The 26,650-nt window shown below is 54.2% G+C and overlaps 9 protein-coding genes across 9 annotated transcripts; 6 read left to right on the top strand and 3 right to left on the bottom strand.

The window, feature by feature from the left end:
- Nucleotides 1–247: 247 nt before the first annotated feature.
- Nucleotides 248–2,031, bottom strand: ColSpa_04375 (cytochrome P450 monooxygenase; the record flags this gene model as incomplete). The annotated part of the gene is made up of 3 exons (XM_049270587.1): nucleotides 248–384; nucleotides 451–1,679; nucleotides 1,709–2,031. 3 exons carry the CDS (start codon nucleotides 2,029–2,031, stop codon nucleotides 248–250), a joined length of 1,689 nt encoding a protein of 562 aa, XP_049126544.1.
- A 900-nt stretch (nucleotides 2,032–2,931) lies between these two features.
- On the top strand, nucleotides 2,932–4,797 carry ColSpa_04374 (uncharacterized protein; the record flags this gene model as incomplete). The annotated part of the gene is made up of 1 exon (XM_049270586.1): nucleotides 2,932–4,797. One exon carries the CDS (start codon nucleotides 2,932–2,934, stop codon nucleotides 4,795–4,797), a length of 1,866 nt encoding a protein of 621 aa, XP_049126543.1.
- A 300-nt stretch (nucleotides 4,798–5,097) lies between these two features.
- ColSpa_04373 (uncharacterized protein) lies at nucleotides 5,098–6,441 on the bottom strand (the record flags this gene model as incomplete). Its single annotated transcript, XM_049270585.1, has 1 exon — nucleotides 5,098–6,441. The coding sequence occupies one exon, from the start codon at nucleotides 6,439–6,441 to the stop codon at nucleotides 5,098–5,100; it is 1,344 nt and encodes a 447-aa protein (XP_049126542.1).
- An 870-nt stretch (nucleotides 6,442–7,311) lies between these two features.
- ColSpa_04372 (DNA replication ATP-dependent helicase/nuclease DNA2) lies at nucleotides 7,312–12,373 on the top strand (the record flags this gene model as incomplete). Its single annotated transcript, XM_049270584.1, has 4 exons — nucleotides 7,312–8,847; nucleotides 8,899–8,994; nucleotides 9,043–9,537; nucleotides 9,590–12,373. The coding sequence occupies 4 exons, from the start codon at nucleotides 7,312–7,314 to the stop codon at nucleotides 12,371–12,373; spliced, it is 4,911 nt and encodes a 1,636-aa protein (XP_049126541.1).
- Nucleotides 12,374–13,090: 717 nt separating this feature from the next.
- Nucleotides 13,091–13,597, top strand: ColSpa_04371 (uncharacterized protein; the record flags this gene model as incomplete). Its single annotated transcript, XM_049270583.1, has 2 exons — nucleotides 13,091–13,347; nucleotides 13,522–13,597. 2 exons carry the CDS (start codon nucleotides 13,091–13,093, stop codon nucleotides 13,595–13,597), a joined length of 333 nt encoding a protein of 110 aa, XP_049126540.1.
- Nucleotides 13,598–14,320: 723 nt separating this feature from the next.
- On the bottom strand, nucleotides 14,321–15,625 carry ColSpa_04370 (branched-chain-amino-acid aminotransferase, cytosolic; the record flags this gene model as incomplete). The annotated part of the gene is made up of 2 exons (XM_049270582.1): nucleotides 14,321–15,333; nucleotides 15,391–15,625. The coding sequence occupies 2 exons, from the start codon at nucleotides 15,623–15,625 to the stop codon at nucleotides 14,321–14,323; spliced, it is 1,248 nt and encodes a 415-aa protein (XP_049126539.1).
- Nucleotides 15,626–16,698: 1,073 nt separating this feature from the next.
- ColSpa_04369 (protein kinase domain-containing protein ppk32) lies at nucleotides 16,699–19,343 on the top strand (the record flags this gene model as incomplete). Its single annotated transcript, XM_049270581.1, has 4 exons — nucleotides 16,699–17,301; nucleotides 17,388–18,231; nucleotides 18,282–19,143; nucleotides 19,241–19,343. 4 exons carry the CDS (start codon nucleotides 16,699–16,701, stop codon nucleotides 19,341–19,343), a joined length of 2,412 nt encoding a protein of 803 aa, XP_049126538.1.
- A 285-nt stretch (nucleotides 19,344–19,628) lies between these two features.
- On the top strand, nucleotides 19,629–19,811 carry ColSpa_04368 (uncharacterized protein; the record flags this gene model as incomplete). The annotated part of the gene is made up of 1 exon (XM_049270580.1): nucleotides 19,629–19,811. The coding sequence occupies one exon, from the start codon at nucleotides 19,629–19,631 to the stop codon at nucleotides 19,809–19,811; it is 183 nt and encodes a 60-aa protein (XP_049126537.1).
- A 4,164-nt stretch (nucleotides 19,812–23,975) lies between these two features.
- Nucleotides 23,976–25,723, top strand: ColSpa_04367 (NAD-dependent protein deacetylase hst1; the record flags this gene model as incomplete). The annotated part of the gene is made up of 2 exons (XM_049270579.1): nucleotides 23,976–24,231; nucleotides 24,384–25,723. 2 exons carry the CDS (start codon nucleotides 23,976–23,978, stop codon nucleotides 25,721–25,723), a joined length of 1,596 nt encoding a protein of 531 aa, XP_049126536.1.
- Nucleotides 25,724–26,650: the final 927 nt, after the last annotated feature.

The following is a 26,650-nucleotide window of genomic DNA, read 5'->3' as shown; positions in this document are numbered from 1 at the left end:
GTGTTTGAACAGTGATGTACATAGAACGGTAGATAGGTACTCACAGACTAGGCAGCAAGGACTAGATGATTATCATCACGATCCTGGAAAGAAGAAAGAAACAGTTTAAAAAAAAATGCCCAATTGAAATGGTGAGTCCCTCAAGATCCAGCGCACATCATGGACAAATAAATAGTAAGAAAACCACAACCTCCGTCGTTCTTGTTGCCAGCAGCGTTGTGCAAAACCAGGTCCTAGCCAGTTAAATCTATACATGTTCAAACCTCAGAAACAAGCGCTCAGCTTTCGGTCTCGCCGTGTAAGTGTCGTCCTGGTCAATGTCCGTGTCGTCCACGATGTGGGTCGTGAAGTTTGTCCAAATCGCCGCAGCAATGAGCTTCATTTCTGCGTCGAATCATCAGCAACTCTCTTCTCATGGTCTTTCTTTCGCAGATTAGACCCGTAGCTTACCGTTCATGGCAAAGTTGGACCCGACGCACATCCTGCCGCCGCTGCCAAACGCCCAGAAATAGCGCATCATCTCCCTGCGCCGCTCCTCACCAATCCCTGATTCATCCAGCCAGCGCGTGGGGTCCCAGGCCTCCGGGTCAGGGAAAACTTCAACGTTACGATGGAGCGTGTAGCCCAGCGCCGCGACGCGGACCCCACCCGGGACGTGGAACCCTCCAAGACGGCAGGGTGGGTGGTGCGGAGTTCGTCGCGGCTCCGGGCCGGGAATCGGGGCGTGGAGGCGGAGGGTCTCCATTATGACGGCATGGAGGAGGGGCAGGGCGTCGACTTGTTTCGGGTCCGGGAAGGGTGATGGAAAGGAGGAGTCTGGGGCAATCACGAGGGACGGGGAGAGGGTGAGGAGTTCATGGTGGAGGGATAGTTGGACGCCGGGTGATTTGGAGAGGTGCCAGGCGAGGTATGTTAGGGCGATGCCGGCGGTTTCTTGACCTGCAAGGACTTGATCCATCACTTCGGAGGCCATGGAGAGGTCTTTTTGGAGAATTGTTGTCTGGTAGAGGAGGGAGGCTGCGCCGTTTGCGAGGCGTTCCTTTTCAATGCCGGCTTCTAGGGCGCGGAACACAACGGGTTCGTTCACGGGGTCTTCTCCTTCTTGTTTCCCAGCAACACCTGCGGAAGACGAAACTTTGTTACTTCTCCCGCGGATGGAATCGTCCGCCGCTTCGCACAGCTTCCTGTTCCACGCGGCGATTTCGGCGTTGGCATCGTCGACCCATGCCGGGTACGGTTTCCACCTTCCCCCAGTCACCTTAGCGCAGAGTGCCGTTAGCCGTGGCAGCTCCTGCGGCCAGAAGCCGTGGTTCGCCCTGGCAAGGTAGAGCTGGAGCCAGTGATCTCTGTAGGCCTTGTCACGGATGAAATCTGTGGCGTTGCGGAGGCCGAAGACGTAGGTCGTGATGAAGTCCATTGTGGTGGCGAGGAACATGGAGAAGACGTCGATGCCGGCGCCGCTCAGGGGTTCACTAAACGCCGACGCCGAGAGAACGGGCAGAAGGCGCTCGAAGAGAATGGTGCGGGATTGGGCATTGGCCGCCTCGGAGGCATGGATGAAGGATTTGGAGTAGGCGTTTGAGATCATGCGTTTGCGGAGGGAGTGAGGTTTTGAGGAGAGTGTTGAGAACATGCACGGAACGCTCCGGTGGTCGTCAGTCAAGGGATCTTTGCAGCCGCTATGATGGTTTTCGGAGTGTGTACTCACCCATAGTTGTCAAAGATGGAGTACCACTCATCCTTTTCGAACCCCCCTTGGTACACTGTCTTGAGGGCATCATAGCCGTCGACGCTCAGCTCATTTGGGGCTATCCTCACAACCGGGCCGTGTCTGATGTGCGCTTGATGAAGGGTCCGGTTCTGACAGTTGGTCTTCCTCATGTAGAGGATCCAGAGGGGAGAGATATGACATGACCAGTGCGGAACAGGGATATTAGACAACGGGGAGAGGAAGAGAGGGTGGACGATGAAGTGGTAGAATAGCCAGGCGGCGACGCTCGCGATTACGATGGGGATGAGATTAGATCCCATCTTGTCGCATGAAAGTGAGTCTCTCGAATGTAGTCTAGACTGTGACTCAGCAGTTCGACTCAGCTTTCACACTCAACACAGTCACTGCGGTCATTGGCTTGAAGGAATGAGTGACTCAAAGACGGTGCACGCTTAGACCAGCTAAGCGTGGGAATTGTACTTTGATGAATTGTACGTCGAGCACGCCCTTATTATCACTAAGATGTCTTGTAGTCTGTGAGGAGTATGCGGGGTTATCATCAAGACCTTATCGCTCTTATCGCTGATGCCGCGCCGTCGCCAGGGTCATCTCAGAGTTGCTTTGAGTTGTCGACGGCTTGCACTAACAGCGGGGTCACCGATAGTGTTGCAGAAACACGGACCGGGGTCGTGGGCATGCATGCTGTAGGCTAGCTGCATACCGAGCGAAATCTCGGTATGCATTTATCTGAGTACCTATTGTGTCATAGGCGGCCACCAATCCCTGTCCATCTCGACTCTAGGCTGCCAGCCGCCTTACAGTCACTATGACTTTTTTGAATCATCTTTCAACTGCATTTCCGTCAACTCTTTAAGGAATTGCTTTTCGCCACGCTGGGAGTTCGATCGTGGGGTTCTGGGGCTTTATCTGCACTTTGAAACACAATCTATAACGAGGTGTCTCATTGGAGTTGCTTCACAGACTTTTCCCACAATAACTAGAAGACTTTTCAAGACCCTTTCTCACTCTATCCCAACCATCATCACATACGCCAACCGTCAGTATCCCAACTTCCTCCATCATACCCTCCCTACAGCCCATCACCCAGGGTTGCATCTCATCTTCTCATTTATCACTCTTCATGTCACAAAAACCAACCACCAGACAAAATAGACAGAGTTTTCAGACAAACTCTTGAACCAAAAGAACCAGAGCACACAATGTTTGACCAGCTTCCAGACGACATTGTCTTGGAGATCGTCTGCCACCTGAGAACCGCCCGCGATATAGCCCACCTCGCGTCGTCGTGTAAGCACCTCCACTCTCTCCTTAGCGAGGATGGTTGGCGCACCTTCGTCCGAACCTGCTTCCCCCTCCTATCCCTCCCGCTGGGCAAGGCCCCGAAATGGGATATCTTGGCAAACACCCTCACCCACCAGGCGCGGGCCTGGGACACAAAGGCTTTCCAGCCCGTCGCCTACACGGATGACCACCGCCGGGACGGCAACTACTTCACCGGCTACACCAACGCCGGTCGTCCCTTTCATCCTGTTATCGACGCCCGTCTGACCTTCGACAACAGCTGGGAGGTCGTGTCATGGGGCGCAGGCGAGGATGTCGTCGGCCGCTTCAGGCCGCTCAACAGCGGCGGGCGTGGGGAGTCCGACGCCTGGTTCCGCATGGTGGGCAAGAATAAGGGCTACGAGGCGGGCGTGGGCGACGTTACGGCCATCCGCCTCGTCGAGCCCGAGGGGAAGCTAGGTCTTCTCGTCGGCAGAGCCAACGGCGATCTGCAGCTTGTGTCGGCGGCCCCGGGCAGCGCCGGCAGGACCCTTGCGAACTACAGCATCCCCGCGCCCACGGGAGGTCTCGAGGCGACGACGTGGACGTCCATCGGCTCCATAGACACCCTGCCCAACCAGTCGTCAATAATTGCTGGTAACCGCGCCACCGTCAGCTTGTTCCCCTTGGACACTGCCGAAGGAACGGGCGAGACCGCCCTCCCACTGGACTCGCAGACCTTTGAGGTTCCTGGTCAGGGGGGCAAGACGCAGTTCGTCCACTCGGCCAAGGCGCTCAACAATGACACCATCGTCTGCGCGCTTTCCGGCGACGCCAACCCGATCCGCTATCTTACCATCACTCCGTCGGGCTTCACCCCTTCCCTTGCATCAAAGAACCCGTCCCTCCTAGCCTCCCGCGGCATCGACCTGGACAAGAAACAGACCGTCCGCGCGATCCACCCCATCAACCCAGGCCCGGCGGGCCACTCTAACCTCCTTCTCAGCGCCTGGGACGACGGCACTATCCGTCTCCTAGACGTCCGCACGCCATCTCCTTACGACGTGCTCTACCGTGACATGTATCAGCCCTTTGAGACGCACTCGTCCCTGCTGGCCTACGGCTCGGACCGCTTCGTTGCGGGCAGCAACGAGCTCGAGGCCCTCAAGATTTTCGACTTCCGTTGGAGCAAGACGTACCATCACTCCGCGGCGCTGCCGTGCTGGTCCGGCACCCCGTTCCCGGACCCCCTGCGAGGGACTAGCAGTCGCCCGCTGAGCATGCGAGGCGTGGGGTGCGACTACGCGAGGGGTCGGGACTGTGTGTGGCACGAGTACTCGCGTAGGGACTACTACCGACCCAACTACCGGTTCCACGTGATGCCGTTCCGGGACGCGGCGCGGTCGTCGACGAGCCGCATCTTCTCGTTAGCCAAGGCGTCGGACGTGTCAGAGTCTTTCTACGTCGGGCTCGCGGGCGCCGTGGCGGAGTTCTCTACAGCGCCCGGGTTTACTGAGCAACAGGAAGGGCAGCAGGAGGACGCTGTGGCCCCCGGGGTGGTTGCTGCGGCGGAGAAGAGGGGTTGGAGGGCAAGGGCCTCGCAGTTCAGCTTCGCGGAGACCGGGGACGGGCTGCTAGACCCCGGTGTGTCGATGAGCACGTTTATGCCGAGGCTGGTCCAGCGGTTCGGTGACGAGGTGGGCGCGCCGCAGTATCAGAAATGGTGGGCCAAGACCCCGCCCAAGACAGCGGCGTGGCATCGATGGGATAGGAGCTTTTGGCGGCCGACGCACTTTACGTTCTGAGGTGGGATTTGCGTGCCGGACGACATGTCCTGGAACGGTTGGCTGAGGACTATCGTCATCCATCGAGTAGGGGGCGTCATTTGTTCTGCAGGGGCAGGAAGGAAAAGGCCGATACGAAAACTGGCCATAGTTACGGGATGGATATCGGAAAACTTATGAGAGACTTGTAAGCATGGAGCAAGCGACGTTTTTGCACATTGAAAAGAGTTGATAGATGAGGTATATACAAGAGCAATAGGGATCAGTTCAAGATTGGCTATTCCCAACGCCCGAGCCGGGTAAACACAGTAGTCGTACATATCACCAGCGGCTATTCCGCTCACCACCTCGGCCCGCGTCACCCCTCCGCTCCCTCTCGATCATCGCATCGAATTCCGCCTGGGCCTTGTCCTTCTCCGCGTTCTTCTCCTTGTCGACCGCATCATAGGTGTAGTATGCATCAGACTCACTCTGCTGGGCCTGGGCACCACCAGATGCCCGCGGCGGCTGTCTGGAGGCTTGGCGTAAGCGATCCCATGCTGAGCCACTGCCCGAGGACGGGGTAGATGATTGGGATTTGGCGGCTGGTGCAAGAGGCGATGCGTCGTCGATGTCCAGGTCGTCGGATAAGCTGCCGTTGCTGCTGCTGCTGCTGCTTTGCTGTGAGGACGAGCCCTTCTGACCCCAACCCCAGCCAGAACGTCCTTCTGAAGATGGTGGATCTCTTGAATAGCTTATGGGAGGAGCGCGATTCGGCTCCGTAGGTAGTGTGTAGCCACTGGTGGAGCTCGAGGCACTGAGAGCCTCGTAGTCCTGGTTTGGCGCGGACGCATCATCACCACCGCCATTGCTTTTCCTCTCAATCAGTTCATCAAGCTGGTCCAAGATCCTTCGGTACTCCGCAATCTTGCTTTGCACAAACGAGATGGTCTCCCGGAGGCCCTGGACCTCCTTCTCCGCGGTTTCGGGCCCAGCTTTCTGGGCCACTTCCTCTTCCGTGGGGAACTTGGCCAGCTCTTTCTCGAGCGCGCTTATAGCTGAAGCTGTCCGTTGTCGCTGCCGAGCGAGGACGGCCGGCGGCATACTTCTGGCGCTTATCTGCATCAGCCTCTCGGGCTTTATGTCCTTCCGGAACTGATTGAGACGCTCATCGCGCTGAGCGGTCGCAACGGCCACCGAGGTCGCATACGAGCCGATGAAAGGAGCAACTCCTAGACTGGAGGCGGCGAAGTAGGCAACGAACCTCGTGTTGTGCCACATCCGGTTTGCGAGACGACCTTGCAGATATGGCGCCTTTGCGGTGGGGAACACATCGGGGCTAAACTTGACGAACTTGGGTTGAAACAATGGGAAACGGTAGGTGCCGCGTCCACTCCACGTCAGAGCAGCGGCCAACATAACGCTCACGGGGATTGCCCAGGCAACGGTCTGGGCCTCCTTGTAGGTGATGTGGCAAAGGACGTTAACTTCTTCCTGGGTGGGTTGGCGGCCCATGCTCATGGCAGAGGCAGTGAGCATCCTCCTCATGTGTTCGACATAGCGCTCAGGGCTGCGAAATGTGAGGCGCTGCAGAAGGGTGAGATCCGGGGACGGGATATGGTAGTCCGGAGGGCCGATTGCTTCTTGGTTGAAGCCATTGTCGTCGTTTGAGGCGGGGAAGGCCATCTCGTCGACTTTAATGCCAGGTCTCAATTGACCTGGCAGTTGCGGAGTGTATCTTTCGGTGGCTCCAAATCAGTCAAATACGTGGATTGCGGTGGTTGAGCCAAGTCGGCGCTGGCTTGGATTGATCACTTCAACTCAAGGTTGTCCGTCTGTTGGTGTTCTCAAGAGTCCTGACGTAGTCGTGGACTAAGCTCTCAGGTTAGTGGAAGCTGTGGTGGGTCCACTGGATCGGCAAAGTGGAGCATGGACACCGAACATGCCGGGTCTTCGGCATAGAGTTTCTCCATGTCAAGATCGGGACCGATCCCGAGGCACAACCAAAATTGCTGCCTCCATGTCGTCTGGAAGTCTTGCTAGAGTCACGTTCGTGGAGAGTTTAATAGCGGAAGGTGTTAGTGCTTTTGAGTTCTAGTTGCTGTTTTATGCCCACAAAAGTTTGTGTTATTCCAGTGCTCCATTGGAGTCGTTTTCAAGCATATACTTGCACCTCAACCTGAGATGAGGTATCAGAAATCACGACAATATCGTTATCGCTTCTCCTCTGGGAGATACGTTGTACTCCACTGACGCAAGACATTCTGCAGTGAGCCAGACACGCTGGCCCAAGTCACGACATCGAGGTGGACTTGTTGCAGGGGCGATCAGCTTGTACCTCTCAAGTGCCCCACATAACGCCGGGAACGTGCAGTGACGCGAATTAAACAAACGTGGAGCAAGCGCGTCCCGAGCGCGTCGAGGGACCACCACTTTAGTGTTATCACTTAGTCGAGGGGCCCCCAACTTCCTCCATGACCCTTGCACCAACTCGATTGAATCTTCATAGTAGCCCATGATAGTTTCTATGGTCACTGAAGAGCCGATCTTGCCGATATGCCTCTCAAGAAGTCATACTCAGAGCATGTTGGTTTGCCTGCAAAGGTCCGCCACAGAACAGACCCCTCCACGAGATGCTCGCTGACTTTGTCCCAGAACCGCTCGTGGCAACGCTCCAAAAGCAACCCAGTCAACGCCCAAACATCACGACCTCTCGCCCCCGTATCCGACAAAACAAAGAGCAAGTTGAACCAATTCCAGTTCCAGTCCCCAGCCAAGGCCGAGGCTTCGGACCAGGAAAATGGCAGCGGAAACGAAGATGGCATTCGACAGACTCGAGATGACATCGCCATCACCCCGACAACGAAGTTGAGCTGGCGCGACTTAATGGAGTCGAACGCTCCCAAAGAAGACGACACACAAGTTTCACCTAGCGAGCGTATTCTATGGAACAACGAACGAGACAAGAACGACCGGACGTACGCCGCAGCCCTCTCGCCGATGATGCCCCGGAAGGGCCGTAAAAGAGCTAGGAGTTCGTCGCCGATATCTTCTCCAGCACCACACGAGCAACCTGCCACGCCGGCGGTCAATGTGAAAAAGCTCAGCGAGGCGCTCAAGTCACCACACGCAGACCCAACCTTGGAGCTCTGGGACCGCTTCTCGTTCACCAGCAATGGCAATGTAACACCTCTGGGCATCTCAAACCCGACTCTCGCCAACTTGATGTTTTCCTCGTCTCCGCGAAACCCCAAGAACGCACCCCCCTCTGCTGGCGACAGCAGTTTGCGAAGAGCCATCAGCTGCGGTCTCAACTGGCCAAAGAGAAGACGAGTCGACCGATCGGATACACCCTCCTTGACAAGCACGTTGACCTGGGAGACGACCGACAGTTCAAAACATTCGCTCGTAACGGCGCTCCTAGATACAGTCACTGGTAGCATGCACGAAAACAGTCCGCCACATGAGTCGGAGCCGTTTGTTGACCATGAGGTCGAATCGCCATCTCTCAAAAAGAGAAAGACAGCCACTATGAGGCCACCAGCCCTCTCCCCATCACGAAGGCCGCTTGGGGCCACAAAGCTACCTCCAGGCAACACCACCAATTTTATTGTTGCACAAGATCTGGGACTGGATGTGAAAGGGAATGCGGCCCCGGCAGAGTCCGATTACGGTGATGCCGACTTTGACGAGTTCGACGAGTTCGATGATGACACGTTTCTTGAACTTGAGGCCAGCATCAGCCTTTCAAATTCGAACCGAGATGCAAGACAGAGCACTCCTACTCCTGCACCTCTCAAATCTGTACAGCCCGTTCAGCAAAATGATGCCAACTTAGACGATGAGTTTGGCGACTTGGACGACGACATCTTCGAAGTTGCAGAAACTATTTTGGAGATTGCAGAAACAAAGGCCGCATCCCAAACGCCAACGAGCATAGAGCCGCCTGCTGTATTAAGCGTTAGCGCACCTCCGCAAGACGACCTGGAGGATGTCTTTGGGGACGACTTTGGCGGAGACTTCGACTTTGACGCGGCAGAGCTTGCCGCGACACAATCGGCCCAGCAACCCGACGCGTCGTCCACAACAGCTGTACGTTCCAACAAACGGCTGCCACGGTAGCAGATGCTAAGATTAAGGTAGACCAGCCAAAAACCCAAAGCCATTCAACGATATCTGGTGACCAATGTCCTAGACAACGATTACACGGACGAGCGCGGGCTGTCCCGGGTCGAGAAGGTAAATAAATTTGCCTGGTGAAGTGAATCAATGCTGACACACTACCAGATCTTGATCGTCCAAGTCGACAACACCAAGTCCATGAGGACAATTCATCTCCGAGGCGACTGGTACGAAACACCTGCGCACGCCAAGGCATATGTACATGTTATTGGAGCCTTTTCACCAAGCGGCCAATGCATTGTTGACGATTCACACAACATCCTAATACTACACCCCGATCAGTTGATATCAGCCACGGTCGTAGCTGATTCATTCAGCTGCATGCGGCGAGCAGTCTTACAGGATCGCGTCAAAGCGACCAGTGAGGCGACTGCGCCTCTGGTGTACGGAACCATGCTCCACGAAATCTTCCAAGAAGCTCTCTTGGCGAATCAGTGGGATCTACGGTTCCTCAGTGGCGTGATTGACAAAGTTATGGAGAAGCATATCGAAGACTTATATAAGATCAAGGTCGGCACCAGCATTGCTAAGGAACATCTTCAGTCAAAGATGACAGAGTTGAGTTGTTGGGCCACGGCTTTCGTAGCCTCTCAGCCGAATGTATGTCATATCCCTCTTTCTTCTTTCCTTCGCCGCTAACAATGTCTAAAAGCTTGACGCTGTCGTCCATGATCGCAATGGAAAGAAGGCCAACATGTGTGTCAGCAAGCTACTTGATGTTGAAGAACATGTTTGGTCACCCATGTACGGACTCAAGGGGAATATCGATGCAACTGTGCAAGTCACGATGAGAGACGGCAAAGACGTCAAGACACTGACCGTCCCCTTTGAAGTCAAGACGGGCAAGCATGCCAACAGCAATCACATGGCCCAAACAGCACTCTATAACCTTCTTTTGTCTGACCGATACGACCTCAACATCGTCTACGGCATCCTCTACTACATGGAAACATCGCAGACCATGCGCATTCCAACGATTCGGCACGAGTTACGACACATGATCATGCAGCGGAATCAGTTGGCGTGCCACATCAGAGAACGCAGCGTTCAGCTTCCGCCGATGAAAAGAAGTAAGAACATGTGCGGAAAGTGCTATGCGAAGACATCTTGCTTCATTTACCACAAACTTGCCGACGACGGCAATGGCGAAACAAGCGGCATGGACAAGGGTTTCGACGAGGTTGTCAAGCACCTCACGCCTAAACATCAAGAATTCTTCCTCAAGTGGGAAAACCTTTTGACCAAAGAAGAAAAAGAGACGCAAAAGCTCAAGAGAGAACTCTGGACCATGGTCAGCCAGGATAGAGAGAAGGTGGGAAGATGCTTCTCCGATGTCATCATCGAAGAGGGCTCGTGGTCGGAGGACCTGGGAACCTCAAAGATCAACCGCTTCAGCTATACCTTCGTCAAGCGTGTCCCAAACCCAAGCCACTCTTTTTTGGAGTCTCAACTTGCTGTCGGAGAGCCTGTGGTTGTCTCAGACGAGCAAGGGCACTTTGCTCTCGCCCTGGGCTACGTCACCTCTGTTCGCAAACAGAGAATCAGCGTAGCAGTCGACCGGCGCCTCCACAACGCACGCATTAAGCAGCCAGGCTTTGACGAAACTGACAATCAAGTTTTCGCTAGTATCATGGAAGTTGTGCCAGAAGGCTGCACCGCAGATCAATCCCAGGGCAAGATCAAGCAGGCACCTATTCGCTATCGACTTGACAAGGATGAGTTCAGCAATGGCATGGCCACTGTCCGCAACAACCTTGTTCAGACCATGGCCGAAGGTGTCTTCGGATCTAGAGAGATCCGCCGTGCCGTGGTTGACCTAGTACCTCCAAGATTCAAGGCAGCGCCTACACAATACGTCATTGCCGACCGAGAGTCCCTGAACGTCGACCAGCACAGAGCTATCGAGAAGGTGATGTGCGCCGAGGACTACGCGCTAGTGCTTGGCATGCCTGGTACGGGCAAAACGACTACCATCGCTCATATTATTCGGGCTCTCGTATCCCAGGGGAAGAGTGTTCTGCTCACCTCATACACACACACTGCAGTCGACAACATTCTTTTGAAGCTCAAGGACGACAAGACACCGATTCTACGTCTTGGGGCCCCTGCCAAAGTTCATCCAGATGTTCAGCAGTTTGCAATCCTGGCCGGCCAACCCATGAACTCTTTCGAACAGATCAAGGAAGCTTGGCATGATACACCGATTGTAGCGACTACTTGCCTCGGTGTCGGGCATGCGCTCTTCAACGAACGTACTTTCGACTATTGCATCGTCGACGAGGCGTCTCAGATCACACTGCCAATCTGCCTGGGACCGATCCGGATGGCCAAGACTTTTGTCCTCGTCGGAGATCACAATCAACTTCCACCCCTTGTTCAAAATGAAGAGGCTCGGGAAGGCGGTCTTGATGTAAGCTTGTTCAAGCTTCTCTCTGACACACATCCAGACTCGGTGGTCAACCTAGAGCATCAGTACCGCATGTGTGAAGACATCATGACTCTCAGCAACACCCTCATCTACGGGGGGCGACTACGATGCGGTACTGAGGAGTTGCGATCCAAGAAGCTTGACGTGCCAAATATGAATGCACTCAAGAGTCTCCACCACGACTCTTTATCGATGCTTAAGGTCGGGACACCAAAGTCGTTCTGCACATCCATGGCCGAAAGCTGCTGCTGGCTGCGAGATTTGCTAGATAGCGAAGCTCGGGTGCGATTTGTTAACACTGACACCCTGCAACCCCTCACTCGAGAGGAGGCAAAGGGCAACCGAATCGTCAACCCCGCGGAGGCTCGTATCGTTGTTCAACTCGTCGAGGGCCTCCTTACGGTAGGGGTACCCGACGGTGAAATTGGAGTGATGACACACTATCGCTCTCAGCTATCATTATTGAAGCATGGTCTCCGTGGCCATGTGGGCGTGGAAATGCACACTGCCGATCGCTTTCAAGGACGAGACAAGGATGTTGTTATCCTTTCGTTGGTTCGCAGTAATGAGAGCTGCAGCATCGGCGAACTATTGAAGGATTGGCGACGCATCAACGTCGCTTTCACTCGAGCCAAGACGAAGCTGCTTGTTGTTGGGAGCAAGAGCACTTTGAAGGGCAGCGGAAAAGATGAAATGCTCAGCAAGTTCATCAGTCTCATGGAGGAACGGGATTGGATCTACAACTTGCCATCCGACGCTCTGGACAGTCATATGTTCGACGACACAGCAACACAATTGACAGCAAGTGGAATCTCCCCCAACAAACCGAGAAACACCAGCTCGAGAAAGGGATTCAATCCACGCCAAGTTCCAAAGCTGGCCTTAGGAGTCGACAAAGAGAACCATCGGCCTCAGCCCAAGAGGGCAAGAATTGGAGAAAAGGTACTTATGAAGGATAAAGTCATTCTCAGAGACATACTTAATGACATGACAAACGGGGCTTATTGAGATATGCATGGGCTTGGAGTATACGGCATTGGTTTATCATGGCAAAAGGATATACTGTCAGGATTATGGGATGTAAGGCGTTCATAGGTATTGGCGCTGCAACTTAGGATATCAGCGATCAGTTGCGCACACAGGAAATTCTTCGCCCGCGTTTTCTGTTCAACCATCATTAAGCACATCCGTGACATGATGAGGAACAGGCAACAACCATCGAGTAAGAATGGACTTGGCGAACTCACAAAGCTGGTTCGACCGGTTGTATAGTCATCCAATCATTGAATAGGAAAGCCAGTTGGGGGTATAGAAACACCTAGCAACGCTGAGCTCAGAATCGAGGATACGACGCAACTCCAGAGCAAGGCACTATGTTCTGCCAAGCCACCCAATCATTTGCATTAGTTCTCATGTTGACCTTCCCTTACGAACAAAAGAGGCGAGCACTTGCCGGACACTCGGGGAGCAACTGTTGAGAGGTCGGGTGGAGTCGGCAGGAAGCACGTGATGTGGATGACTAACCATGCCGACGTGGATCCGAGAATCCAACTCCAATCCAACAACCTCACCCGTGTACTGCCAACGACGCAAACTCCGACTATCGCGCGCCCGCGAAACGCACCCCTCAATCCCCCACCTCATCCATCACCGGATCTACGTCAAGTGGAGCGTATCGCCTCTCCTCCCACCGCGAAACACAAGCAACCTCACCCGAACCGAACGATGCCGGCGATACGTCCGACCGCGGCCATCCGCGCCGCCTGCGCCATCAAAACCACCGCTCCCTCTGCGAGAGCCTTCTCTGTGTCGGCCCGCCGCGCTGGTGGTGGCTCCGACTTCGACCCCCCCACCGGCTGGCTCTGGGGCGTCAAGCCCGGCGAGAAGTACGAGAAGGAGGGTTGGGAGACGCCCTTCTACACCCTCTTCTGCGGAGGCATCATCGCCACTGGCGTTGTCCTTGCCTTCAAGCCTGACACTTCGTAAGTGCTAGCTTTTTTCTCAATGCTCTCTAGGGGATGTCCCTGGTTATTTGCAGCTCTACACGGCTTTGGAGGTGCTCCTGCGGGAATGCTTAAATGCCAATTGAGCTTGGGATGAGGTAATTTTGATATTGGGAATGAGCTGCGGCTAATACTACCCGCCTGGGAACACAGACTCGACACCTGGGCCCTTGAGGAGGCCAGACGGAGATTAGAAAAGGAGGGTATCCTGCCGGATCCCGAGAAGTGAACACGGAGAATTGCAACCTGCCACGAAACTCTTTGCGACAACGCCGAATCACTTTTTATCTGGAGCTTGGTTTGAGACTATAGAAAGGGATGGGGTAACGGAACACACACAAAGACACCGAGCCGCGAGGATGGACTTTTCGATACGGTGAAGAGGGGAAGAGCGAGAAGAGAAAGACAAGAGGAAAGGAAGCTCGTCGTCGATATCCGGCGGCGGTGTCTTGCTTTTCCGGAAAAAAGTGTACATGACCCTGCCCTTGAACTAGTTTTCTTTTTTCCCACACTTTTCTTACACTACGAAGACTTATCTGATCTTCGCGAACCTTCCGAATGATTAGATTTGCATTGATGATGTTTGACGGCGGGGCTTAAGCCTCGTGCCGATGACTTGGAACTTTTCAGTTGAAAATGAACATGATACTCTTTGATTGGAATATTGACCGGGTTGCAGCATGCTATGCTTCTACATGAACAACACACGCCGATAATCATCTGCCATTGCTTATAGGTCGTGCTAATTGCCAACTTGTTGACCTCATGGTTTAATGCGGTTCAGGCTCACCAAGCATTCACCTTATTCACAGGAGCTTTAGGAGTCGAAAACACCACAACATGCACTCCCTCGGCCCCAGGTGTGAAAATACTAAGCCTTTGAATGTTTCTATTTTTCGCGCTTCTCGTTTGGATATCTATAAATCTACATGCCGCTGAGTCGGCCAACGCTTTACGCAGCAATGTAACTCCACTCGTGCTCCTCATCACCATACTGTCTCGCCTCCATCCAGCCCTTCATCCTCAGGGCAATCTCACCAGACTCCTCGGTCTCGCTGAGACCGCAGTTGATAGACTTGCCCTTCCAGGCAATGGTGCGGATAGGGCTAACGATGGCAGCAGTACCAGCACCGAAGGCCTCAATCAGGCGACCCTCGGAAGCAGCCTCATCGAGCTCCTTCATGGTGTACTTGCGCTCTGACACCATCCACCCTTCGGGCACTAGTCTCTCGCGAGCCAGAGACAGAACGGAGTCGCGGGTAACACCCTCGAGGATGGTGCCGTCGAGAGGCGCGGTGACAAGCTCCTTCTGGCCGGTCTCCTTGTTCTTGATGGCGGCGAACATGTTCATGGTGCCGACCTCGGTGACGTACTCCTCCTCGCCGAAGAGCCACAGGTTCTGCTGGTGGCCACGGCTGGCGGCCTCGAGCTGGGGTACGATGCAGGGCGCGTAGTTTGCACCGAGCTTCTTGTCGCCGACGCCACCAGGCCAGGCACGAACGGCATAGTCGGTGGCCTCAAGAGAGATGGCCTTGAAGCCAGTCGGGTAGTATGGGCCGACAGGGGAGGCGATGACGTAGAGCAGGGCGGAGCCGGGAGGGCCGACACCGAGGGTCTTTTGGGTACCGATCATGGTAGGGCGGAGGTAAAGAGAGTATCCGCGCTCTTCAGGGATGTAGTGCTTATCAAGCTGGACAAACTTGGAGATGAGCTCCATCAAGGCGGTGGGCTCGAAGGTGGGCAGGGCGATGCGGGCAGCCGACTTGTTGAGGCGGGCCATGTTCTTGTCCGGGCGGAAGAGCCTGACCTTTTCATCCTTGTCCTTGTAGGCCTTCATGCCCTCGAAGCACTCAAAAGCATAGTGGAAAACGCAGGTGGCAGGGTCGAGGGACAGGTTCTGGTAGGGGACGATCTTGGGATCGAGCCATCCTTGTTCTTGGTTCCATTCGATGGTGAGCATGTGGTCTGCGGCGGAACGGTTAGCAATTGGAATTGTGCGACAAGCTGATTAGGAATCCTGACCGGTGAACTTGCGGCCGAAGACAAGCTCTGCCGGGTTGCCCAGGGTTCCCGGGTTCTTCGTCTTCTCAATCGTGAGTTTTGAGGCATCGAGGCCGAGGGGCTTGGCCACGGAAGCGGCCTCGGGCTTGATGCTGTAGAGCCTCGCTGATTGCCAGGTAGCGGCTAACCTGGGAGAGCAGCGGGGAGCTGCTCTGAAGGCGCCGGCGGCGGCGCGGGGGAAAAGATGCCGCATCATGGCGACGGTTTCGTTGTGGTGTTTGTGGGTATAAAACAGAAAAGGAGGTGAAGATTTTCAAAACTCTAAACAAGTTGCAAATATGCTTTGATAAATACTACAAAGACGGTGAGTCTGTCAGGAACCAAAGATGAAGCCCGTCAATTGCGGTCAACAACGAATCCAATTAACCAATCCAATGCTTGTTGAAAGGATGAATGAAGGTAGCACCGTGTCGGGAGGTAGGGCGCAGTTTTGAGAAGGGCGTGGAGGTCGCGCAAAGAGTCACGAAATCGGAGCGTTATCGGACCCGCGGGACGTGTAAGCCGTCGCTTTCCATCGCCGCCCAGGTTCCAGAGCTGCTGTTCAGGGTCCCGGCTCCGGAACCGTCCCGCTCTGTTAGGTGCAGCGAGGTGTAAGGTCCAGGAGGCGCGAGCTTAGGTCAGCGACCACTTTGATTGGCATGGGCCTTAAAGGGCATAAGGTAGAGTACTTAGCTGCGACCAGGAGGGGTGGGCGGCCCCCAGCTCAGGTAAGGTGTGCCCAACTTATTCGAAGCCGAGCCTTGAACGCAGGGGTGGGAACTGTGGGATCATCGCTAAAAAGCATGGATATCGTGCTGATTGTACTTTGGGACGCTCTTACCTATCAGCGACGTGGAAGTTGACGCGGCTGCACGCCTGCATCTGAACATCAGCTTTCGAGCCAACTTGCCAATTCAGTCTAATTGCGCGTTCTGTCTGCACCTCCATATTTTTTCTGTCGAGCGCAACAAGACATTATTCGGGTGTTAGCTACAAAGCCTCAAAGGACGGTCTTTCTTGACGCCTTATCGACCTCGCTGTTGGGTGCCCCTCCCAGCCTGCATCGATCCCAAAGACAAAGGCCCTGCCATTCTCCCCGAGAGCGCGCGCAACTGACAGCAAACTCCGGACTTGGCGCAAACTCCATATTTACCTCCCTTGGCCGTCATGACGATCGAGTCCGCTCGAGTTCCGTTTCCTCCGCCTTGACGACGACGACGACGACGACGACGACGCAGACGATTCCAGCTTTAAGACACGAAGACCACATCGACGCAGCCGACAACAGCCATGTTCTCCTCGGCGCTCAAGTCGATATCTTCGACAAACATTACCGCCAACTACTCCATCTCCTCGACCCAGACCTCGTCTGCCGGCCCCTGGAAGATATACGATTGCAAGAAAAAGTCGACGGGGAAGCCTTACAGCGTCTTCGTCTTTGATAAAAAGGCTCTCGACGGCCATGGAAGCAGCCTCGGCCGGTCGAGTGCGTCCGCCTTCAAACGTGCTGCCGAGGAAGTCATTGAACGCCTGAAGAAGGAGGCTTCGAGCCTGGCGAAGTTGAGACACCCGAGCGTCCTCGAGCTCGTCGAGCCGGTCGAAGAGACGAGGGGTGGCGGGCTGCAGTTCGTTACCGAGGCCGTCACGGGCTCGCTGGCGGCCCTGCTGCAGGAGAAGGATGACCAAGAACGGAGCGGTGGGGTCGGCGGGCGGTCGAGCCGCTATGTCACCGAGGACTCGGACGGCGTGCGCCGGCGGCGCGAGCTGGAGATTGACGAGCTCGAGATCCAGAAGGGGCTGCTGCAAATCAGCAAAGCTCTAGAGTTCTTGCATGAGAACGCTGGTCTGGTTCATGGAAACCTCACGCCTGATGCTATCATTGTGAATGCCAAAGTCAGTCTATTCCTGCCAACGAGCTCTGCTCTCTCACACACACGCACACAAACATAAAAGCTCTGTTGATCGCTAACTTGAAATAGTCTGACTGGAAAATCAGTGGTCTGGCCTTCTGCGGACCTTCCGAGGGCTCCAACAAGCCGACCTCCTTCCAACCCATCAGCTTGTCGGAGGTGCTCAATCCAGACCCTCGACTGCCTCGATTTGTGCAGTTAGACCTCGACTACACCTCCCCTGACTTTGTCATCGACAACAACTTCACCACCTTTGCCGACATGTTCTCGTTGGGTCTGTTGGCTGTCGCCCTTTACAACTCGCCCCACCGCTCGCCCATCGAGTCACACGGCAGCTTATCAACTTATAAACGGACATTCTCGTCTTCATCAACAGTTCCGTCTGCGTCGAACGGATTCTTATCATCACGACCATTGCCCAAAGAGCTTGTTCAGCACGTACTACCGCGGCTAATCACTCGCCGACCAGCGCAACGTCTCACAGCCAAGGAGTTCCAAGAAAGCGAATACTTTAATAATGTGCTTGTCTCGACCATCCGCTTCCTCGATGCTTTCCCGGCAAAAACACCAAACGAAAAATCTCAGTTCATGCGGGGCCTGGTCAAGGTTATGCCCTCATTCCCCAAAACGGTCATGGAGAAGAAGCTTTTGCCAGCATTGCTTGAAGAGATGAAAGACAAAGACCTGATAGCACTGATCCTTCAGAATGTTTTCACCATTATCGACTTGCTGCCATCTGCGAGACGTGTCTTCGCCGAGAAAGTACGCCCAGCGTTGAAGGCGACCTTTGCCCCGCCTCCTAAGAAGGACCAGCCTCCAGAGAGGGACCCTACCAAAGACGCTGGGTTAATGGTGGTGCTTGAACACATGTCAACCATCTGCAACAACTGCAACGGCAAGGAATTCACAGATGGTAAATTAAACTCACCATCTCTGGTATAGAAATTGCTAACATATTCTTAGATATTTTACCCGTCGTCTATGCGGCGATCGAGGCGCCAACTCCAGCAGTTGTCGACGCGGCTCTGAGAGGCCTACCATCTATCCTGCCAGTTCTCGACTTTAGCACCATCAAGAACGAGCTCTTTCCTGTGATTGCGGCTGTCTTTAGCAAAACCAGCAGTCTCGCCATCAAGGTGCGAGGTTGCCAAGCCTTTGTCGTTTTGTGCGGAGGGACACCAGACGGGCAAGACGATGGGCTTGATGCGTTTGGTGCTGCAAAGAAGAAGCCCTCGTCATCTTCGAGCATGCTGGACAAATACACCATGCAGGAGAAAATCATTCCGCTGATCAAAGCTATCAAGACTAAAGAACCTGCTGTCATGATGGCGGCTCACGGAGTTTTGCGGGTGGTTGGCGAAGCTGCTGACGCTGAATTCGTCGCGATCGACATCCTCCCCATCCTTTGGCATATGAGTCTGGGGCCTTTGCTCAACTTGAAGCAATTCCAGGACTTCATGGACCTCATCAAGAAGTTGTCCAAGAGGGTGGAGGACGAGCAGACCAGGAAGCTGCAAGAGCTTTCTGGCACCAACGGCAGCACAGCCACGTCCAACGAAGACTTCATGGCTTTCGGCGGCGTCAGTGGGACAACGTTCGATACCAACGGAGGCGCGGAGGACGACTTCGAAAGCTTAGTCAAAGGCAAGACGACGCGGACGTCAACTTCAGATGCCTTCTCAAGCTGGGAAGAGACACCTGCCACGGCAAGAGTTACGTCGCCTGCGCCCGGAAGTAGATCTACAACTCCGGCGTTTTCGTGGTCAAGTCCGCCTCCGACTCAGACCGCACCCCAGCGGCCAAGCCTCAACCTGGTTTCCGTACGGTAACGCCTGATCTGGCCTCATTCCAGACAATGAGCCCAACATCTACTCAGTTCTCTAAGCCCTTGCAACCAACTACACAAACCTCAACACAGCCAGCGCATTCAAGCTCGGCAATGAACTGGTCCACGGCGTCGGCGACGACTTCCAACCCATGGTCATCATCTTCTTCGACACCGACGCCGGCCTTTTCGGCCGGTAACTCCATGTCGCCACCCCGAGCTCCGCTTTTGGTGGAATAAGCACGCCCATGTCCAACTTGTCGCTCGGTGGGCAACGGCCCGGCCTGTCGCAGTCATCGTCGTTTTCCTTGCCGCCGCCACCACCTTCCAACAACTCAATGGGCTTATCCGGGTCATCCGGATTTAGCCTACCGCCTCCGCCCAGTCACACGCCGCCAGTGCAATCAGGCATGAGTGCATTCAACAAGCCTGCGACCAATACTGGTACTGGCATGGGGATGATGAGTCAACAATCAATGGGCAGCATGGGCAGCATGGGCTCACGACCTGGAATGAGCATGGGCAACATGGGGATGGCATCCGGTGGGAGCATGAACAGCATGATGAACAGCAACATGGGCATGAACAGCATGGCCGGGCTTCAGCAACAACAGCAGCAGAAGCCGCAACAGAAGAGCGGGTTGGATAAGTACGAGAGTCTCATTTAGCGGCGCACTGGAAATAACACATAGCATGGTTGCCACAGCGCCAGGCATCCCAGAGTTGTTTACATGATACACACATACACAAAAGATGCGTTGTTAGAGTTGCCGGTGCTTAGGATGGAAAAAGGCCGTGGACGGGGTTTTCCATGGTTGGGGACAAAATGAAAAAAGACTGAAAGTCGATCTGAAGAGTCTACAAGTTGCATAGTTCAATGGGTAGAGTTGACGCTGAGATGAGTAGAGAGATTACGGAAACACTTGGCACGACTCATGAAGTCGCATACAACGTGATAAGCAAACGGAGTTTAACATAATAGTGTTTAGCGCCGTGATTTGGTGGGCCGGATAAAACCCTGTAGAGTCAAGATTTTTTGAGACGTGGACTAGGCAAGTATCGGGCGTCGGGGTGGCACATGACGGAAGAGAGATTTTGTCTGGCGATGTCCACCGAGGCGAACGCCCCAAGGTGGTAGAGCGATGTGGATGACTCTCTCGGCTAGCAAGCCGAGGATCGTAGTTGTATAGAGCCGAACTGGCTGCTTCGCAAAAAAAAAAATCACTGTAACGAGATGGAGCATGAAACTTAACGACTTTTGGTTTGATTGAATCCGTGTTTTGGGGAAAGAACCGGGTATGTTTCAAGACGGGGGTGAAAGGTTTGTCCATGATGCGATGATTCGCAGAGGGTGATACCTGTGGTCGGCACTCAGGACTACGGAGGGCCCGCCCAGATTGTAAAGGCGGGTTAGTTGCGCAAATCCATCTCGATCTGGCACCTACCTCTCAACCCGAGAGGTGTACCGCTAAGCAAGAAAGAAACGGAGAAAACCCCCTTTTCGCTGGGAACTGCTCAGTGTCTGGAGTAAGCCTCGTCGATTTCTCGGCCGGACAGAGAAATGATCGGAATCTCTACACTGCCTCTTTTTTGTCTCTTGAGTGTCTGGAGCGAGAGAGGCGCCAACACGTGGTTGAGTTGGCTTAGTCTTGCTCTACGCTTGGTTTGTTTGTTCTGGGTAACGCAACCAGCCAGGGCCGGGGTGCGTGGCCGTTCACGTGCAGGACAGGACAGCAACAGAGTTGGGCCTTTTCGGCGCGGGCGGGCTGGCATTGTTTAATGATGCAGGCCGATACTGGCTGTATGGAGCGAAGGGAAGATAGGACCGAGGCGGGATACGAGTTATAAAATGTCCTGTTGGATTTGACAATGGCCGTGCGAGTTGGGGGGCCGATGCGGCGTTTGTGTGTTGGAAGGGTCGATGTACGTAGAGTCAACTCGAGATGTCGTCAACCTGACGGCAAAGGCAAGAGGAACTCCGGGAAGATGAGACGAAAGGCAAGTAACAGCCCGTCTCGAGGGACATCTGGTGTGAGCCTGTGATGGGAGCTCTCCGTGGACAACAACCTGGAAGGCAGATAAGGGGGTTAGGTTAGGTACAGTACATTTTTTGGCGCCAAGGAGTTAAATCATCCTGGGAGCGTCACTCGCTCGGATCAGACAGGCTAAGCCACGACCCAATAGAGTCAGACAGAGTAGGGACACTCTGGTTTGAGCCAAACCCGCTCGATGGAAACTCGTCGAGATGCCTCTAGAAACCAGAAACATTTTCGCAGTTGATGGGTAAGACGAGGAATTATCAAAAAAGGCAAAGGACGATGGAAATCGACAAGTCGTTAATGACAAGTGCTGCTGATAGACCGAGGGATTGGCTGGCGGCGGGACAGTGCGATGGGTATGACAGATTGATTGGGAGATTGACCTCCGTGTACGTACGTGTGCGTGTCTATGTTTGTGCCTTGGGCCCGGCCCAACCCACCCTGGTCGGACATTAGCCAAACCTGGTTCGACGGCAAGGCGATGATGGCTATATCACAACAGGAACACGCTTGGGCGGCAGAATGGCGACGGCGGTAGGTTTGACGGCTGATGATGATGGACGGCGCTGGCGAACAGGGAAACATAGAAGATGGTCGAGTTTCAATTCGAGCCAGGTTCCGAAACTCGCTGAAGGAGGAAAACGCAGGATGGACGGCGCTACATGATGGATGGACAAGTGGAGGGAGTTAGAGATTGCGTTTGGCCTGGCTAGCTTTTGGTTGGACGGGATTGTACACGTCCACACGCCGCACACACCACCACTACTTACTCACTCAGATATTACATGTATTTTCGGCGGGCGAGTTAGAGCTGCTGCTGCTGTCGCTGGCGTAAAGGTAAATGGTCTGTCTGTACACTCACCACCTTTGAGCCATCCGAGGTACGTTTACATTTATCCCATTTCCCATTTCTCCTCACAGCAGCAGCACGCCAACCTCGTCCAGCTTTGACTCGGTTGTTGAACCTGACCGCGCAGTGCGGTGCGGTGCGGTGCGGTGCTGGACCTGGGTTGGCCCAACCTCACCCCGTCCGTCCATCAGTTCCATGGCCCATCAATGCCGGCTGAATCGTAAGCAGAGGTAATTAGCGTACAGTAATACCTTAGACTAGAGTAAAGAGCGTAATAACACGCACCCCCGAACATACATGTAACGGCATTATTGGATTTGTATTCGCATCTGCGTCTGCCTCAGCTGAGTGTTACCAAACGACTAAGACGGAGCCACCCTGGTCAACCTTTTGCCTTTTTGATTGCCCATCCCGTTTCTACCTGGCTCGGTTTCCTTGGGCTGGCGGAGGACTGGACTGACAATCGCGCTCATCATACACTCTTTCTGCCTGTCTTGTCCCGTCTTCCTTACTTTCCGCGCAGTCACACCTTGACCTTGGTCCATTCGCTCATCCTTCAGTCTGCTCCTCCATCTTGTCCTCCTGGGCCCTATCCGAATCTGCTTACGGAGTCTTCGCCCACCTTCGTGTAAATTCCTTTTCCTCTCCCTCCAGACCTCGCGTCCCTTCTCTGCAGACCGACTAGACCGCGCGACTGCTGCTAGCCTTTTCGACCCCTTACCTTGCTGCAGCATTATGCCTGCTTGCCTGTGTCTCCTACCTTTTTTTAATAATTTTTTTTCGTTTCTCTGACTTCACCTTTACGAAAAACGACAACCTTTACCTCATATGTTTTGTACCTTGCCTTACTGGCCTCCCTCTTCCACTTTTTCCCGCGCCCTTTTCCCATTCCGTCCGGGAACCCAAACCTGAGCCAAAATTCTTCCATCAATTCCTGACCGTCCCATCCGTTCCGTTTCGGTCGGTCGGTGGTTTTTTTTTCTGCCTCATCCCCTCTGAACCCTGCAACTCTTGTCTCTCTCTTCGCCCTCCGATCAAACACAACTTGAAAGAATCACCGACCTTCGTTTCCCTGGCACCGTGGCTCGTCAACTTGCCTCCCGTCAACTTACCTGGCCATTGCCTCACGCAACCGGTTTAACTTGAGTTGAATCATTACTGCCTTTGATCATTGCGAGCAGCAGGCGTACTCATATAGTCTTTGCCTCTCTCTCTCTCTCCCTCTCTCTCTGTTCTTGCCTCTTGTTAGATAAAAAAGACCAGGGCACAGGGTCTTCTCCGTCGCGCCACCCCAGGGAGATAACCGACGAGTTTCGAGCGAAAAGGCGGAACTCGGCCATCCAACCTCATTCGCAGCCAAGGCATCTTTTTTTCCCTCCTTCTCTCTCCCTCTCACACACACACACACACACCCACCCTTGAGGGCCCGACCGTCCTCAACTTATTAAATTCCTCTTCCCATCAAAGCCACACCGGGCCTTTTACTTTATTTATTCTCTACGCCAATCTCCTTTCTTCCCCCGCAATCCATCATCCTTTCTCAAGGTGAGCTTGTGCAAGGGATTTCAGAGAAAAAGATAAGAGAGAAAAAAAATAGGTCCAAGTGTTGTTTCCCTCTCTACACACTCTGGCCGCCAAACTCTGGTCGCTCTTCATTTCCCCTTCACCAAGCCCATACCAGCCCAGTCTTTGTCCAGACTATCCTTTTGCGCTGTCTCACAAATCAACCCACCGGCTGGTCAGCGTCACGCACCCCTATTAACCAGACACGTACACCCGGCCAGCTAGCGACTCTTTTGCTCAGCTCAGCCCTCGTCTACTCACATCTCCAATCTCATCCCTAAACTACTCTCTTTGCGAGTTTCATCAACTACTGCCTTCCTTCCGTGTTTCCCATCATCCAAAAAATTACAGAGTCAACAAACCCCAACACGCCGAGAAACATGAAGACTCAGCGGGCGGCGACAAAGGCCGTTACGGTCAAGAAGCGCGGCAAAAACAAACCCAAGGGCGCCACCGCGTACAAGATCGACAGCTTCAAGGCCCCCGACAGCCCAACCCTCGAGGAAATCAAGCACGCCGTCGGTCTCCAGGAACTCGAGGAACGCGTCAAAGACGCCAAAGAGTCCGCATGGGAAACCGACTCGCTACTGGAAGATGCCATCGCTGAGCTGGGCGATGCGAAACTCTCTTCGGATGGTAGGTCGCAGTCCCTCTCACTCACTCAATACGCTTTTGTCAACCCCCGGGCAAGCATGACACTTTCACTGCTACTTTTAGCCTTGGATTACGTGTTCCTCTCATCATTGGGTCATTTTTGTGTTGATATGCTAATCTGTCCACTCAAAAAGATCCTGATAGCTGCACGCCTGACGAGGCCATGGGTCTGCGCCACCAACTCAGAGCCCTCGGTCCCGCAGAATTCTGTAGAAGAACCGTCGATGCCGGCCGCTACACGGCCAAGAAGCTGCTGTCGGCTTTTGGCCTCAAGCCGCCCGCCTTCCTTGAGGGCGCCGAAGATGAAGCCTACTTCAGCCTCTTGTCGCTGGCCATCAGCAGAGAGCTGTCCAAGCGCGCCAAGCTGTTCCGCTACAACACGGTTGACGACGCCGTGGAGTTGCTGCAGCGGAGCAAGAACATCATCGTCCTCACCGGCGCTGGCATCTCGACCTCGCTCGGCATCCCCGACTTCCGCTCAAAGGGCGGTCTCTACTCACAGCTCGAGCACCTAGGACTGAATGATCCACAAGAGGTGTTTGACATTTCCGTCTTTAAGCAAGACCCAACCATCTTCTACACCGTCGCCAAGGACATCCTGCCCTCCACCAACCGCTTCACGCCGACTCATGCTTTCATCTCGATGCTTGAGAAACAGGGCAAGCTGCTTACCAACTACACGCAAAACATTGACAACCTCGAAGCCAAGGCAGGCATCTCTGCCGATAAGCTCATTCAATGCCATGGCTCCTTCGCGACCGCCACGTGTGTCCAATGCGGTTTCAAGTGCGTCGGCGACGAAATCTTCCCAGACATCAAGGCGGGCAAGATCCCGCGCTGCCCGCGCTGCATCCAGAACCTCCGCCCCAACGGCAGCACGAAGCGCAAGAGGTCAGCGGGCACGGAGCGCAAGCGCCGCAGGTTCAGCTCCGACGACTCGGTGTCGGACGGCGAATACGACATTCCCAGTGTGGGCGTCATGAAGCCGGATATCACCTTCTTCGGCGAGGCGTTGCCCGACGAGTTTAGCAGACGCCTGACGGAGCACGACCGTGACAAGGCGGACCTCGTCATTGTCATCGGCACGAGTCTGAAGGTGACGCCAGTGTCTGAAATAGTGAGCTGGCTGCCGGCCAACATCCCTCAGATCTACATTTCGCGACAGGCTGTCAACCACATCAACTTCGACATCGACCTGCTCGGCGACTGCGACGTCGTTGTCTCGGAGCTGTGCCGCCGCGCCGGCTGGCCGCTGAAGCACGAGATGGTCCCCGAGAACCAGATCGTCGACGTCAGGCCCGACGGTGGATGTGTCAGCAGACACGTCTTCGAGGTTGTCAACAATCGACCTCAGCCCAAAGAGCCGCAAGAATCTCAGCAGCAGCCGCAGCCTAAGCAGCAACGAGGTGTCAAGACTGAGCCCGGTACTGTGAAGCCCAAGAACGAGCCCAGAAAGCCTAGGAAATCTGGCTGAGTTTGAGACCCTTGTCTGGGGCGACGGTTCTCCAACGACAACTTCATAATGCTGCTCATTTTGCTTTCTTTTTTCTTCCTTCGTTGTTTCGACGTTACAGATACCCCCCACTCAGGCGTTGATCTGAGAGCGCGCTTCAGGCAGTCCTCTTTTGATGGGCTGGCTCACTCAGTCATACCACCACACCGGCACTTTGATTCGACGAGACGCCCAAACAAGCCCAAAGCCCCAAACCTAGGACGGAACGGCACTATTGCCAGTGGCAAGCGACGGATGCGTCAACGCACGACAAAACACCGCCTGCCTTCTGTCCTGTGGCTGCGGGCCATCGCACACATGTCGCACCCGTTTGGCTTTTTTTGCTTCACAACATGTCAACAAGACGGTCTAGCAAAAGCCTGGCAGAACCTTGTGCATAAACTGGCTTCCCCACCACAACGACGCACCATTGCGGTCAATGGATTTGCGGTCTGAGGGACAACACACAACACGCCCTAACTCGCGCGACCAATCCCCATTGAGTTGGTTTCGTCCCACAACTCTTTGCGCTTTTCTTGTATTATATTACGAGAAGAGTCTCTTAATACAAATGATATACCAAACTACAAGTTGTGTACTATTGAAACCACTACAAATTGCAGGCCGATGCGTTTTGCGCACCACTTTTTTCTTTCTTTTTTCTTTTGTAGCTGAAAGGCAAAGGCAGGCAGGCAGGCAGACGGTTTACACTGGAGGTGTGTAGATTGGGGAACGTAAAAGCCGGCGGACATTGGCGTCAACGGATTACTTCTTTTTTTTCTTTTCTTCTCTCTTCATTGTTTTCATCGTGCCTTTTGGAGGGGTCTTGGTTTCTTTCCCTTATACTCTACACAAGTCCTCCTTTCTGTCAGAATACCTAGGAACCCCGACAGCGGTTTCCCATTTCTT

The sequence above is a fragment of the Colletotrichum spaethianum genome, assembly GCF_022836535.1.
Source record: "Colletotrichum spaethianum MAFF 239500 DNA, contig09, whole genome shotgun sequence".
Taxonomy (NCBI): domain Eukaryota; kingdom Fungi; phylum Ascomycota; class Sordariomycetes; order Glomerellales; family Glomerellaceae; genus Colletotrichum; species Colletotrichum spaethianum.
The sequence above is the reverse complement of the archived record's forward strand: the minus strand, read 5'-3'. Positions and strand labels throughout refer to the sequence as shown.